Source organism: Neodiprion pinetum, chromosome 2 (genome assembly GCF_021155775.2).
Source record: "Neodiprion pinetum isolate iyNeoPine1 chromosome 2, iyNeoPine1.2, whole genome shotgun sequence".
In the NCBI taxonomy this organism is placed as follows: domain Eukaryota; kingdom Metazoa; phylum Arthropoda; class Insecta; order Hymenoptera; family Diprionidae; genus Neodiprion; species Neodiprion pinetum.
This window is the reverse complement of record NC_060233.1, coordinates 39460244-39476970: the sequence shown is the minus strand read 5'-3', so window position 1 is coordinate 39476970 and position 16727 is coordinate 39460244. Positions and strand designations below refer to the sequence as shown.

The window sequence follows — 16727 nt, the reverse complement described above, 5'->3', positions numbered from 1 at the left end:
ACACGTATATTGCAATATGCGTTGTACCCGCCTTACATGTTCTGTGATAATAATTTATAACAAGGAGAACTATCAGCTCTCAAATTAAATACTTTTCGCGATTAAAAAGTCCGCCGTCGTATATTGAAAATATAACATATCAAAAGTAACAAAATGAGGAAAAAACCGAATCGCAATCCGGTTAGAACGCTTTCAAAATATGTCGAAACTCGCTTCGTATGTATTACATATACATATATAATACGAGCTTCGAAATATTTTCAAATATACATATACGCATGTATATTTTATACAATCATTCGATACACTTACCGTAACGTAATGAAATCGTATAATAAATCGTTTCCCAAAGGTGAATAATCTTATTAATTACACCACACCGAACTATATGTACAAGTCCAAGTAAATACCTGGTCTTTTTTTTTTTTTTTTTCTTCGCTTCTAAATCGCTCAACGTTACAAATTATTCCGATCTGGGTCTACGTCGGAATAGGAATATGAGCAAAAAAAAAAAAAAAACTGCATCGCGTACATGTTTTATCATATCTTCAAATCCAATGTTTTCCAAAGAGTAAAAAAATTTCTTCGCAGCGGCATTTTTTTCGTTCTCCGCTTCGCGCGCGGCTGAGCAGCGACGTTTTATCCGAAGCCTTATTATACTCCGAGTAGGCAAAGTGCGTCTCGACGCCGGTCGACGCCGGTTTAGTTCCGCGGCGCCTTCCCGGTTTCCCCGCTGCTAGGCCGACCGTTAACAGGTGGTTACTACTGCTGATCTCAACCACTGCTCGACTACTCGCCTCCGCTCGGTTCCTAGTCCTCTCTACCCACCGGCCAAGGAATGCCGGTCAACGATGCGTCCGACCGACTCTGCCGCCCTCCAAACGTTGGCGACAATTTTTAATTTATCGGCTGATTGAGCGGTAACTTAATGAGGGGGGGGGGGAGCTTGTTTGGTGTTTTTTTTTTTTTTTTTTTTTTTTTTTTTTTTTTTTAAGATACCGAAAGCACTTGGAGGAATATCAGTCCGAGGGCTTTTTTTTTATCTACAATTTCAAGAATATTTCACAATTTTTTTTACCGAAATTAATAACAAAATTGCGGCATGGCGGATATAAGTAGCGAACGACTCTGAAATCAAGGATTTTTGCGGTGGCGAATCCCTCGACATCACTCTTCCAACTTGTAACGGATAAAACAAATTTTTTGGGGTTAAAAACGTCGTTTCGGGTTCGAGCGAGTAGTGCAAGCGTTGTAAAAAAAAAAATTTTACTCACAAATATACGCGATTATGAACTAAAAAAAACTTCATTCTTCCACCATAAAATTTCTGAAAAAAAAATTCGGTACTGAAATTCAAAAATTTAATTAGAGGCCGAATCGATAAACAAGTTTTAAAGATTGTGTGAAAATTTCAAGTCAATCGGATGAAAATTAACCGAGGAATCTGCGTCACCGAATTGAAAACGTGGTTGTTAGCTACTTATATGCGTCATGTCGCAATTTTCTTACCAACTTCAATGAAAAAATTGTGAATAATAAATCTCTGAAACTCAAATAGCTACAAGTGTTTTCATTTTCTTTAAAAAAAAAAAATTCAAAAAGAAGTATGATATTACACCAACAAACTCCCCCTCCCCCGCCCCTCCTCATATTTTCAACTAAGAATAAGATCATGTGGTTATTCTCGGTATTTCGTAGAGTGAGATTTTACGACAGAAAATTTAGAATAAATATTTGGAAAATTTCACTCCTGTACAAAAAATATGAAAGAAGATTATTAGACGATTTTAGTGAGCGATCAAAATTTTTTTTTCACCTTCAAGGTAAAATATGAATACTGTCAGAGTGACAGACGCGTTTTTCATTTCCAAAGGAATCACATTTATACATCACATTATTTTACGTAACACGGTGTAAACGAATCAAACGTCAAAGTAATTTTTATTTCCGTGTAAAGTGTTTCTAATGAAAGAAAGGGAGATAAAGAGATCCAAGACTTTGATCGTTACGTAATTCTCATAATAACATATCTGACAATGAGATTTACTTCGGTGGGCGACAAGTTTCATTAATTTGAAATTTTAAATACAACACTATAAACTATCTGAGACTCTCTTTCGATTGTTTATCCTTTCAATTTAATATCTCACTACTATTTATTGTATTACATAATTAACTCACAAAACACAGTTCGTAACAATTATTACATGCGGCTGTTTTTATTTTTCTTTCTAAACAATTCTTTAACGCAAAGGAGAAAAATATGAATCTTGGTACAATATATCGTTTATGTTAACGTGCCAAGAAAATTAAAATGTGTAACGAGAATTAAAAAAAAAAAAAAATGCGTACGAATAATTCTGTACAATAATTCATGCAATAACAATATTTTCAATCCCTCCGACTTTTTCGCATTCTGCGCAACTGCAACACTTAATACACTCCTTCAAATCGCATATACGTATTCAGATTTAGATATATACATATATATATACATACACACATCTGTCCAATAATGAGATTTCGTTGGAATTGCGTCGTAAGCTTTTCTCGCAGTTCCTGCAGCCGACGATGCAACTATCGATAATAACCCCCAACCCTCGTCGATTATCCGTTAAGTTTTAATTAACCCCCGTAAGGAAGGTAGGCAATTTCTATACCGTTATCATCATCGTCATCATCGTCGTCCGCCGCCCCTGAAAGCTCGCTCAACCAGCCGAGTTGGCACAAGCCGCTAAAAATAAAGTCAAGGTCAGGTATTTTCCCTTCACTTCCCTCCTCCTTCGCCCTCCTATCATTCATCGATCCGTCGTACTTGATGCTATTAGACGCGCACACGTACGCACATTTATAATATATATTACACTGTGTTGTATAGCCATGCAAAGGAAGTGGGGAGAAAAAAAAAAAAAAAAAACAATTATATCCAAACGTATCTTACGAACAGTTAGACGAATGTGAAAAGATGGCGTTGAATATTCCGCTGTATTTTCTCAACACGAGTTTTATACTCCCACTTACATCCGGCAATAAGGATTTTAAATCGCTTCTTCGACTCATCCGATCGAACTTCAAGCATTACACTTTCGCACACGTACTTAATATTCACGTAACTACATATCAGAGAGTCGAAGTCCATACCTGTATATAAATACGAGATAGAACTGATGACGAATAATCCGACATTATTTCCACGGTGAAATTAAAAAATTGTCAATCGATTCGTTCTCGGACAATATATGTATAGTCTATAGGTATGCAGATACTCTGCATGAGTCACATATATCTGTTATTATCTATAACCGCATGTTATTTAGAGAATACTGGATTATATAACGATGAAAATCTTGAAAAGCCGTGTGTAATCTGCGTGTAAGGAATTGGGACTAACAATAAGTAAAAAGAAGTTGCAAATCGACGACAATACCGACTTTGACATCTGCATGGCAAGCCTCCTTCTCCTCCTGCTCTTATAGAAGGCTTGTACGTACGCATTATACTGTAGCTTATTGTTAGTAACAGGATGTGCAATTTCCTGCAATTCTCCAATGCTTTTACGCTACCTTTTATATATATATATATATATATATAAATGGAAAAATTGCCATATACATTTATATATAGTATTATACGGCAACAAATAGAGTGAGACACGTGATTATCATTGTGATATTTATATACATTCTAAGTAGTCACTCGGCGCATATTTTATCCTCAACTATACATATACGTATACTCACCCGCCAACTTGCAAAATGCAGCAAGGGCTCACCGTCTGCAGTTTTCTTCGGTATTTATGGTAGCTACAACTGGGAGGAAGAGGGAGAGAGAAGAAATGGAGAAAGGAAGAAAGAAGGGCAACGAAGCAAAACCAAATAAAACAGAATGTGTTGGGAAAAAAAGAACGGAGAAAGGAAATAAAGTGAGGAGAACCGACGTCACTAACCTGAAACAAAAGAGAACGAGTGGTTAGTACGCGTGTACGAGCGGTGGTTGAAAAACGATTAACGAAGGTTTGCAAAACTTGAAATAAAAAAAAAAGAAAAATAAAAAAAAATAAGAAAAAGAAAATAATAAAAAAAAAAGAACAGCAAAAATACGACAAAAACGCGAAACTTTCCGCAGTCGTTACTTGCGGTATAAAAACGAAACCGGGTACGCACGCACGTTCGTGGTTGCTAATTTTAATGCACATTTAGTATTACTGCGAAGAAGTACGCCGTACTTCAACTTGTATGTTATATGCGGTTCGGGGCACAGTCGTAAATTTATCAATCTATATACATATCGCTGAACGCACATATTGTACTATATCGCGCTAACGCAACGGGAATTGTATCTATCGTTTCTTTTTACAAGAGCGTCGAAAAGCTTTTCGAAACTTTGCACACACGAATCCACACGGTGCCTTTGAACCAATCGCATTGTCAGCCAGGATTAATTATACGATCATTTTATTTTCTGCAAATCAAACACGTGCGCGCAAGTCGCGTTTATTCACCTTATTTTGCAGGTTATAATCTTTACCCATTCGCAGGATACGCGATGAGAAAATTTTATCAATTTACTGGATTTCCAATCCCCACCACCCGGGAGGCCGTTTCATCGTGCTAATCGATTGAAAATATGGCAAATTCAATGTTCGTTGAAGATCGAATTATGCAATGAAGAAACGAAAAACATCTAATAAATTATTTTTCCAATAAAATGGTCAGTATGTAATTGCTGGCAGTGCAGGTATATAGGAGCAAAAAAAAAAAAAAAAGAAACGAAAGGAAATAGAATAAATCAAAAACGAGATTGATTACACGATTCCACGGTAATTTACATGCCGTACGTATGTTCAAGAAATCCATTACAACGTGAGAATCAATCATAGCGTGAAAGTAAAATAAAATAAAAACCTTAGACGAAAACGAAAAATAAAAACAAAGAGCAGGTCTTTTTCCTTGTATTCCACATATGCATTAAATACACGTAACGCATAGCGATACATACGCGAAAAACAAAAGAAAAAGGAAGCAATGAATGAGAATGAAATGAGATCGGATCCTGTACATTTAATAACTCCTATTAATTTAGCCAATTCCAATTTTAAACCGTGAATATCTCGAGAACGGTGATAGATACGGCAAGAATAGCAATAACTCGGGGTCAGGTGGAGGGGGAAATTGCACATATATATACATATATGTATATATAAACGCCGAGCGTATTACGCGTTCCTCGCGGATCGTGAAAAACAATGGCAGATCACGAGAGTGCGGATTATTTATAAAACGTAATTTGTGTAATCGTCGAAAGAAGAAAAGAACGAACGACGAGGAGGAGGTTGTGCAACGCGATTATCCGCCGGGATTCTCCGACTTGTTCCAACTGCGCATTACACACGCACACAAACGCGCAAACGCAGGGTAACGTAATAGATGACGTAGGTATGAACGTAGAGACGAGAAGAGGGAGGAGAGGACGGACCGATGTTCAAAGCGCAACCCGATGGCGGGGATGGAAATATTCCAGAAATTATATCGAAATTATATCATTGCGCAATACTGCCGATTACATCGACGCCGTTACCGAAACAATATACGTAACGATATTGACCTGTCGGCTGTTATACGTAACGAACGCATGGATATACCTATCATGTATACCTCGTTACCTACACGTTATCCACGCGTGTGTGCATAAGTATTAACAATGTACAAAATACCTACGCGTAAACAATCGTGGACAGCCTCCGGAGCTCTGGCGTGTAATAACGAAACGTATTTAACGATAAGTACAATAACGTCAGCTCCGCGAACTTTGCCCCGTTTTTTTCTCTCTCTCTCTCCGCGTCTCCCTCGCTTCGATTGTTTCTCGTTTTCTTCTCGATATAATATATCAATCAAGGCTAATTTGCGTAACCCGGAGCCCGATTACAGATATACAGATATATACGGTATACATATATGTATACAGGTATAAGTATAATAAATACGAGTATAAGGTACGCGTACAGAGAAAGAACGAACCGGCCCCTCCTCGTGCTGGATGAAATCTATTCTCGGACTAGTTACGTGTCCATTCATTTTACATATAATTAACTTGTACGCAATTAAGATAAATATATTAAATCACGAATCGTTTATTACCGAATATATTATACGTGGTATACGTTGCACGTAGTTGGAGAGTTTCTCAAATTAGATGGAAAATAAAATGTAAGAAATACCGTGGCGCTCTTTAACGTATACGTTATTCTCGAGTCATAGACACACAGGTACGCAATTATTTTCAATTTCTAAATAATACAGTGAAAAATAAACAACCCGAAAGAGATTCAATAGAAAAGAAAATACCCCGCGAATTAGGAGTAACGAGATAAAGAAAAACTTTAAAACAAATAACCGTCTCTCGAGATATTGTCGAGAGATTCTCAGCGTGAGGCGGTCGCGATAATTATAAATACGAACCCTTTTTAACGCCGAACCGTTCTATTTTTAAAACCAAACCGTCGCTATAACTACAACGATATATTGCATCCCATTATTATACACTAGGTACGTATTGCGATCAGTGACGAATTTTCTGTATCAAAAGCGATAACCAAAAAAAAAAAAAAAATACAATTTAGTTAGCTGTTAAACAATTTTTTTTCAAATATATACATATACCTATATACTTATATACGGGCTATTCCGCGTCAACCGGATCAGTCATCTCTCAGATATTTTTTTAATTTGGCATGTGGATTGTGTGGGACGAGTTAGATTTTTGTGCCAAAGCGCGAATCTCATAATGCAAAATTCGATTTTTTATTAACAATAACAAATTAGACTCCCATTTTTTTCAAAAATTCATAACTTCGGCAAAAAATTAGATACAATATATTTTTTTTTTTCAAATTACGCGGAAAGCTCCATAGAATTTAAAAAAAAATACGAAATGGTAAAAACAAGTTGTTATCAATTGTTTATTTAACAATTAATTTTTCAAAGATTTTCAAAACAGTGACTGACACGATCAAAAAATTTTTTTAAAATTCTGACATGTTCCTTGAACTGTACTACAACCTGTGAATTAATTCCAGAGGGGTGTTTTTCTTCGTTTTCGAGTAAAAAATCATTAAAGGTGTCGATGCGCATGAAATTGCGGCCCGCCGAGTCTCTACGTAATGGCGGGCGGCCGGTTGCCGTCCACCGCTACACCGCGGTGGCGTCGCAGCGTTATTTTAGAGTCATTTTCACGATGTAGGACATGATTGAAGAATCTGAAAAAAATACTGTACCTTCACAAGGCCTGCTCAAAGCGATAAGTGAAGTTTCAGGAATGTGTTTTTCACCGTTTTTTTATTACAGAGATTCAAAATAACGGTTACACACCATGAGAGTGCACATAAATGATAATAATTACATAACTTGCTACTTATTTTAAAATAAAAACACATTCTTGAAACTTCACTTATCGCTTTGAGCAGGCCTTGTGAAGGTACAGTATTTTTTTCAGATTCTTCAATCATGTCCTACATCGTGAAAATGACTCTAAAATAACGCTGCGACGCCACCGCGGTGTAGCGGTGGACGGCAACCGGCCGCCCGCCATTACGTAGAGACTCGGCGGGCCGCAATTTCATGCGCATCGACACCTTTAATGATTTTTTACTCGAAAACGAAGAAAAACACCCCTCTGGAATTAATTCACAGGTTGTAGTACAGTTCAAGGAACATGTCAGAATTTTAAAAAAATTTTTTGATCGTGTCAGTCACTGTTTTGAAAATCTTTGAAAAATTAATTGTTAAATAAACAATTGATAACAACTTGTTTTTACCATTTCGTATTTTTTTTTAAATTCTATGGAGCTTTCCGCGTAATTTGAAAAAAAAAAATATATTGTATCTAATTTTTTGCCGAAGTTATGAATTTTTGAAAAAAATGGGAGTCTAATTTGTTATTGTTAATAAAAAATCGAATTTTGCATTATGAGATTCGCGCTTTGGCACAAAAATCTAACTCGTCCCACACAATCCACATGCCAAATTAAAAAAATATCTGAGAGATGACTGATCCGGTTGACGCGGAATAGCCCATACACAGTAGGTTTGCAAATGCGAGGCGTAGATTATACTTATTTATACACAGAGATCAGGTACACGTTTGTTGTACACGGGGTTGGATAGGCGTCTCTTATTATAATACATAGACGTATGTAATATGTATATGTACCTATATTGTACATAACACGCGTGTATATATATATATATATATATATATATATATATATATATATATATATATATATATATATATATATATATCAGGAGCCGCGGCTCGTAAGGCAGGATGAAAACTAAAATAGTGGCGTTCCGTTCGAAAATACCGGAGCTAAAAATACGGGTAAAAATAAACTGGCACACGTGTAAAAACAGAAATTAATATTTGCCGCTACCGAACTTCGATGTAAATGCCTGTATTAACGCGGTTCGCGATGATATCAACGGAGTATATTGTTATACGCGATGATTATACGAGGCGTGTCTGCGGTTCGATGTGCGAAACGCGCCTCAACGACGAACGCGATCCGGGAACAAACCCGCAAATACGTACAATGTGCGGAAAATGGGTGATAAAATGAAGAAACAATAAAACGTAACCTCCGGGGCTTAGCCAGTCTCAGCTGTATTTTTATACTACCCCGGTTTTATGAATAAAAAAAAAATTGAAGAAAAATAATAAAAACAACAACAAACGAATCGTAAAAATAAGCAGGTACATGTAGTGAGAAGGAGAGGAGAATGAATCGGTTCGAAAATTCTAAATCGATTATTTTTTCATTAAATTTTCGTCAAGATTCGACGGTGAATTGTCTGCAACGTTGAATGACAAGAGTGGAGAGTAGAACGGAAGATAATAATTAATAATATCGTCGTATTAGCTAACAATAAAAAGGGGAGATAAAAAGTCCGAGATTCCGGTGTAACGAGTAAAATTTTCCAGAGATACAAATCGCGAGGCCTGTTTCCGGTTTTCAGTAATGCGGATGTAAATTTTATTGTAACTATGGATGAGCAATAAACCGAACATTGTTGATATTCAAATATTCGTACACCTTGATTAGTTGTTGTTTATAATGATTTCAAGCATATATTTAGATCTACGTAAGTACAAGAGAAAAAAATTTAACAAGAGTTTTAAAGAATGTGGAAAAAGACGTTACAAGTGTCTTTTTTGATTTATCTCGATACGGTGTTCGGAGAACAAAAAAAAAAAAAAAGAAATTGGGATGTATCCTAATTCATATATTTTATTCATATAATAAATAAAAAATAAAAAAGCATTATTTATTCACGGGGGAAGTTAAAAGTTGCATTTCGCGAGCCTGCGTCATTTGTCAAACAAGCGATATCAAACGTATTCCGAACATCGTAGTCTATAATTACAGAGAATGCGACAATCGTCAGGTTCGTGTGTAAAAGGATATAAATGACGAGTATGATACTCAGCTGTTTATTATACGACCAGTTTGTCGACCGTATAAACGAGACTCGTTTCGTTACCGAGGTCAAGTCAACGCTTCGTTAGAGATGTTACACACACATATTTCCATACGTACATATATAATAAATGCGTGAAGAATAAATATGTAAATATATGATAGTAGAGTCGGCCTCGTGGAAAAGATTTGGTGGTAATTAATAAAATACGGCCCTGTTTTAATTATACTCGTTAGATACGCCGACGTAGCCTACGCCTACCTCTATACGTCTCGTTCGGTGATGAATTTTTCAAAATAACGAGAAATCAGAATGGATCGGTAAATGGATAGGAATACGGTACGTAAAAAGTGAACCGCCGTACACGTATAATAACGCTTCAGTGAAAGGCTCGCGTCGTAAAACGTGCCTAGTTATATTTATAGATCGCAACGTACGCTTTACTCTTTGAAGTATGAACCTATGTACGTATCTACGTACGTTTCGGTTACAGCTCGGAGATCGCCAAGGTGGGTTTTTTACGTACGAACGCAGAGACGCGTGCGCGTATAACGCGTAAAACCGGGGCGAGTGAGAGAGTCGAGGGAGGGAGGAGGAGCGGTTAAACGTAAAATTTAAAATTAGAATACTAAAATAAATTTCGGATTCGAGTCGTATATGCAAGGAATACTTACGAAGGAGTTTGCCCGGCCAAACACCATGGATTCCGTGTTACGTTACGCATGCATCCCATGACGGATCTTTTGCACGCAAATTCCAAACTCGATGGTGCAATAAAAAGTATAAATCGAATTATAATACGTATGTACGTAGTTTTAGAAATTGGGGAAAAAATTCTAAGTCGAAAAGAGAAGAAAAAAAAAAAACAACTATTTATTCTACGTTTTATAGCTGCGTATTACGGGCACGTGAATAATTGTTAAATATAATTATAAGAAAAGAAATGCTGCGACTTTGATTCTCCGTTTGAGCCGATATTCCGATAATTGCAATCGCATATTGATCACGATCAGAGTAGACGTAACAAGAAGAATCGTTCAAGATAACCGCTTCGACTTTTTTCTTTTTTTTTTTTTCTTTCAGCCTCCTTCGCATTTTCACAAGTATACGCGTATACGCGGAACGAAGATATCTCAACGAATGGTTATTATAAGCTTGTAACTGCATCACGATGTCTGGACGTGATCGCGATTAGTATCAGCTTGAAATACGGAAATAGAATAAGGAATAAAAATTTCAACGCTTGGTATAAACAGTTTGGTTCGAGCTCTACGGTCCGGTACAGTTGTACTGTACAAATACGTATAACGTACAACATTATACATGGATATCACAGTTCACCTTGAAAGATGGGTTTTTTTTAGCAGAACTTCTTCGAAGTGAATTTTTTCTGATTATGCGTTTTTTTTTTTTTTTTTTTTTTTTTTTTTTTTTTTTTTTTTTTTTTTTACGCCACACGGCGGTTTGAAATAGAATTTTCAAGTTGTAAATAACTTTTGTTGTACCGGAGCTGTGGCGCGATGAAATCGTCTTGCAAGAAATGAAAAAAATCTAGCCGCATCGCACGCGAGATTAACATTATAATCGTAAAGTTGATTTTTGGCACTGATTTTCGTTGTAGAAAATTTATCGTTTACACAGTACGAGTTTTAGAATAAAACCTTCGAGACGAACGAAAGACTTTGGTAAATAATTTATACAACGTTATTGCATACGGTACAGGATTTGAATTTAAATCGATCGATGCGTTCCAAAAATATCGACAGTCGTCGATTTGCTTAAAGGTGAGCTTTTATTTTTCCGTATTCTTAACATCGAATCGATCGACGACTCTGCGCGAATAAATTCTTGCAACGGTTACGGGATCTATAACAGAAATGAGGAAAACGACGGTGTAGATCCGTCGCGTCGCGTCGCGTCGCGACGTCACCGTGTCGCCGTCTGTCGCGAGTAAATTAGTCACCGCGCCTCTCAGCTTTTTTTCTCTTTTATTTCATCATTTTTTTTTTAATTTATTTCCCCCCCCCCCCCTCCTCCCCCTCCCCCCACTGCTAACCTCATCCTCTTCCTCTTCCTCTTTCGTTTCAAGGAAATCCAAACATTCGATTCGGTAAGAATAATAACAATAATAACAACAGCAATAAAAATAATAATAATAATAATAATAATATGACAATGGTAATAGGAAGAAAGGGACGTAGAATGAAAGTGAAAGTAGACGAAGCAAGAGGAAGAAAAAGAGGAAAAATGAGAAGAGGAAGAAGAAGAAGAAGAAGCAGAGGTGGAAAAAAAAAGAACCATAGACTAATAAAACAGACGAAGCATGCAGAACGCAACGGCGACGGTGAAGTTTGGCGCCAGGGCAATGAATCACTAGAAAACACGGAGCCATCGTCTCATCAGCAACGGCGGCGTCAGCATCAGCAGCCACTGCACCCAGTCTTCCAGAAATATATAATTACGCCAACATTGCAACGGGACGGATTCGTCATTTAATTTTCAAGCATTCGTTGTATTGTAATAATATACGGATGCTGATCTATATATACGTATGCGTGGTACACGCGGATTACGAGAGGGGCTGCAACAATTGATACTGCCGTAATTAACCTCAACGTCTTTTCACCGATATAGATATAATTTCGGGAAATTATATACGCGTACATATATTGCATGTTTTGTTATTTCTTAAACCCCCTCCGAACGTGTAACGCCTACTGCATCCGTATATAAACTGTTGAATAAGGAACCCGATAACATCTCCGGAATATATATATATATTGTGTATTAAATTTTGTTTAAACAGAGATATAGGTATACGTATAACCGATGATACAATTATAGACGGTGCGCCGCGGGGCGACGGAATGACAGATGCAAAATATGGAGGAAATTTCAACGGGATTGATTCACTTCTCGTATCTTTCGTCTCGAATTTATTATTATCCTATTATTTCTTCAATTCCGATATCTCGCCAGTTACGTCCCTCTTCTAAATTCCCACTATTGTTATCATAATTATTCATTTATTTATCAATTTTTCTTCAACGCTCGCTGGCGCCTCTCGCGATCGTTTACCGATTATTTGGCAATCGCGTTGTTTTCACCAGGGACGGGGGTGGGGGGATATAAATACATACATACATACATACATACATACATACATATATATATCCATACACATGTAAACACATGTGTATCTACGTGTATACAACATATAACGTAGCGAACATATAATATAAGTTATGAAGCAATTTTCTTCAGCCAAGTTGAGAAAATATAAAAGCGGAAGGCTAAATTTATTCCCGAATATAACCGGATGAGAAACGAAACGACGAACGCGTTATAAAGCTATAAGCCATACTTTATTTCCACAGATGCTGCGGAATCCACGGATTCCCGCCGCTACCGCCATCGCGATATTACAATACCTCGCTGTTGCTAATCTCGAAACGCCCCCCCCCTCTCCTCACACCCCCGTCCCTGCGGAAAAGACCGCGATTGCCAAATAATCGGTAAACGATCGGGAGATTCGCGACGAAGAAATATGAATAAATAAATAATAATGATGATAATATTTAAGTGACAATTTGGAAGACAGAAATAAGTGGCGAGAGATCGGAATTTAAGAAATAATACGACAATAAATTGGAGATGAAAGAGCTTACTATTTCAGGAAATTACACGCCGTGATATATATCTGTACGTTATATACGGGATTGACCGGGGAAAAAGAAACAACAAAAAAAATAAAAAAAAAGCGGGACCGATTTGAAACATGTATGTGTACAATGGATATAATAGTTCAAGGTACGTTATACATGGATTCACGTATTACGTGATATTTATTCGACTAGATTTTAACGCAGGCGTCGCGACTTATTTATCGCACAGGTATTTTTATCCATTTATTTATTTATTTTTCTTATTGTTTCAAAAATGTAGGGATTCTTAAAACGTCCGTCTTCCCGAGATCATCGCGCGTTTACAAAACGGCGATAAAATTTCGAAAAATCAGAGGTCTTGTTTTCGACCGAAGTAGAGGAAAAAACTCATTCAAGTCCGTTGGTTTTACCTGAAATGCCGTATATTTTCACTCAAGTGTCGCGGGTGATGTTAAAATATAAAATCATCGATCAGCCACCGCGGTTTTTTAAAATATAAAACACGGTGAGATTCGCGATAAAGGAAATCACGAAAGTTTAAAACGCGTATCGATCGTTTCTATAATTCCTGCAACACCATTATTATCCCCATGGACGCGTGTCGTATTAATTTTTCAACATCGATTTCTGTATACTTTACGCAGTCAACGATGTTGCGCTCGCTCTGTTAACTTTCTGTAATTACACACGCAAGTGTTGACTCACCTGAAACACCGTGTAATTATGTGTATTCAAATCGATACGTCCGTACATACGCGTGTATATCGAGTTGCCAGGCTGGACACGCTTTTTGTTTAACGAGTGTAATTTCCAGTAATTCACACGACATACGTGTGTCGTCGGTGTCCGTAAGATACGTCGATTACTCGATAAAATACCCATAAAATACTCAAATATTTAATCATTCTCATTGTTCGCATTGAATCCCCCGAACAAATGTTCGAATAATTATGGGATTCCTTCGTATAAACTGTGAATGATATCCAATTTTTGATAAAAATTGTCTGACACGCTGGTCTTGTCTCTAATATTCAACACCGTTACTAATATAAATGATTACAAAACATTCTATGGGAAATATCATGGTCGAATCGAAGTACCATATACGTATGTATATTCTCCGCATGTCGAGTTATAGTCGATAAGCGAATATAAGTGATCGAACGAATAGTACAAGCTTGACATTACACCTTGTGTCGAAAGCTCGTCGTCAATCAGCCGACAAAACTAATAGCGCCAAATTAACCAAGATTCTTGGCAACGATCTAACAATTTAATACATGCCACGCCAGACTCGCAAATCATCCAAAAGCGCAAAGTCACGAAGCGCCGATTTCCGTTTTTACTATTCCAGATAGTCCGACAACCAGAATGATAAAAAAGTCATTGCGATTACTTTAGGTACCTATATATATTTGAATTGAAAATAAAACTTGTTCTTTCCGAGCGAATCAAGTTTGAGTAATCCCAGTTTTCAAACCTCACTCTCCGTACAGTCGTATCTAAAATATAGATCCAATGACTAATCTTTGAGCTGTATAAAATCATCGCTTTTCCTAACTTTTGCTCAAGAGACTGCGTAAAAAAAAAAAAAAAATCGTATAATCTCGAGACACAGTGAAAATGTATTTACGACGAAGTACAGGAGTCGAAATAAAGAGTCCGTAAGAAGAGCGTTCCTGAGATGACGTAGGCTTTGAAGGTTCGCAATTAAAAGTTGTCGGTGAGACAGTGAAACGAGATGTTAAATCGTAGAGGCTGCGCTTATACTAATGTAAGCATAATCGGGGAGAGCCGTAAGCAAGTAAAACGTTCGTGATCTCCGTATATAACGGATCAGGAATAGCCACGTGTTGGAAATTCCACTTACGAAACGGATCAATGCCGCTCTTACGAGATTAATCCGCGAGAAGCGAGAAGAAACGACGATGCGATCTTCAAGGGTGAGGGGGATAAGAGGTGATGAAAATGGGTCGAGAGACACCTTCGTTGGCGTGTACATGTATGACGATACAGGACCTGTAGGTGTATCGGGTACGACGTTGCATCGGAACTCGAGTTTTGCTAACTTTTTGCTTCTATTGTTTCATTTCAAGCCCTCCCCTAATTTTATTCTTCGGCTCCGTAGAAGCGGCACAAAAGCGAAATTCATCGGTCAAAGGTGATGCTGGTGCTCGTTACAGTGTAAATGTCGATTAACGTGTAAGTATCGGTAAGCAAGGGTCGAATCTTCGATCATTTGCTTGGAACGAGTAAACGACCACGCATGACCTGTACTTTACGTAGCTGCTCCATAGAAATACACGAGGATATGGAGAAAAGGAAGAAGAAGAAGAAAAAGGAGAAGAAAATCGCGTTTGCGAAACGATTTACGAACAGGAATCTTTCCATCGCATCGAGAAATCGACGCAACTGAAAGATCGTTTGATCACGAAAATGTTCGATGTCGTATAAATGATTATTATTTTTAATTCCACTATATATATATATAGACATTATAAATACACTACAATTGCATGATAAAACTCAGGCTGTTGAAATTTGTTGGAAAATCCAAAAGTATTTCTGATCAAAATCTTGACAGGAGTAATAAAAAGAAATTTTAATACATGTACTTGACATTTTCGTTTATTTGAAAGCCAAATAAAAACTCTCGTTTCAGACACAAATGAGGGGTGTGGCTAACAACAGGCAATAGGGCGGCGACAAGTTGACTGTCAGCAAATTGTTTTAGGTCAATTACGCAAAAATGAACGTATAGAAAACTCAGCGCAAGCTGCGAAGCTTTAGTTATTTCGCAAGGAATCGATAATATAATCGAAAATAAATTAATCACGTATTCTCGATTTGCAACATCAAAAGAAATTGTTTCTTTTTTTTTTATTTTTTTTTTTAAACCTTCTCACAATAAAAACCACCACAATTTCCTCATCGTCAGCCGTTGAAAATTTAATTTCAATTCATAAATCGTCCTGCCCGCATTCTTATGGCACTGAGTCACTACTCAAACTCTCTAACAAATTCGACTCACCACTGCTCGTTTCACCCTCGCGTTGATTTTGCGGGGGTTACGAGTGTTGGATGGGGGGGGGGGGGGATTAAAACCCCAATCGTCGTCGTCGAGAAGAGAAGAGAAGGTGAAGAAAAAGTGACGGCTAGAGAGAGCGAGAGAGACAGAGAAGAAAGATAAGAAAAAGAAGACGCAGAGCGAGAGAGAGAGAGAGAGAGAATGTTGAAAAAAAAAAAGGAAAAAACCCACAGAAACGTACACGTTCACGCATACATATACGAGGGTCTATTTTTACTCCCGGCCCGGGAGTGAAGGGTGGAGGGGTGGGAGCGTAAGGTGGGTGGGTGGGGGCGACGAAGGGGGGTGGCTATAAATAGACGCGCCGCCGCCAGCTCTCTAGGGTGACCTTTGCGTGGGACCGGCGAACGAGCGCGGCAGCGTTTAGGCTAGGTTATTGGTACATTCGTGAAGATGATGATGACGATGGTGATGACGACGATGATGAAGATGAAGATGAAAACGGAGATGGAGAGAACAAGACCCAGGCTCGAGAAGCAGAGAATGAGAAGACCGGAC

At 37.6% G+C, this 16727-nt stretch overlaps 1 protein-coding gene across 17 annotated transcripts in view; it reads right to left on the bottom strand.

The window, feature by feature from the left end:
- Positions 1-16727, bottom strand: part of HDAC4 (histone deacetylase 4) — a 106082-nt gene that overhangs the window by 63912 nt on the left and 25443 nt on the right. For 4 of the 17 annotated variants that reach the window (XM_069133524.1, XM_069133525.1, XM_069133526.1 and 1 more), the window contains exon 1: positions 4502-4571. The exons of the other annotated variants lie outside the window; for them this stretch is intronic. In XM_069133524.1, the coding sequence (XP_068989625.1) occupies positions 4502-4531 (30 nt within the window). In that variant the 5' untranslated portion in view covers positions 4532-4571. Of the gene's footprint in view, positions 1-4501; positions 4572-16727 lie in introns of those variants that run through there. 17 annotated transcript variants of the gene reach the window in all.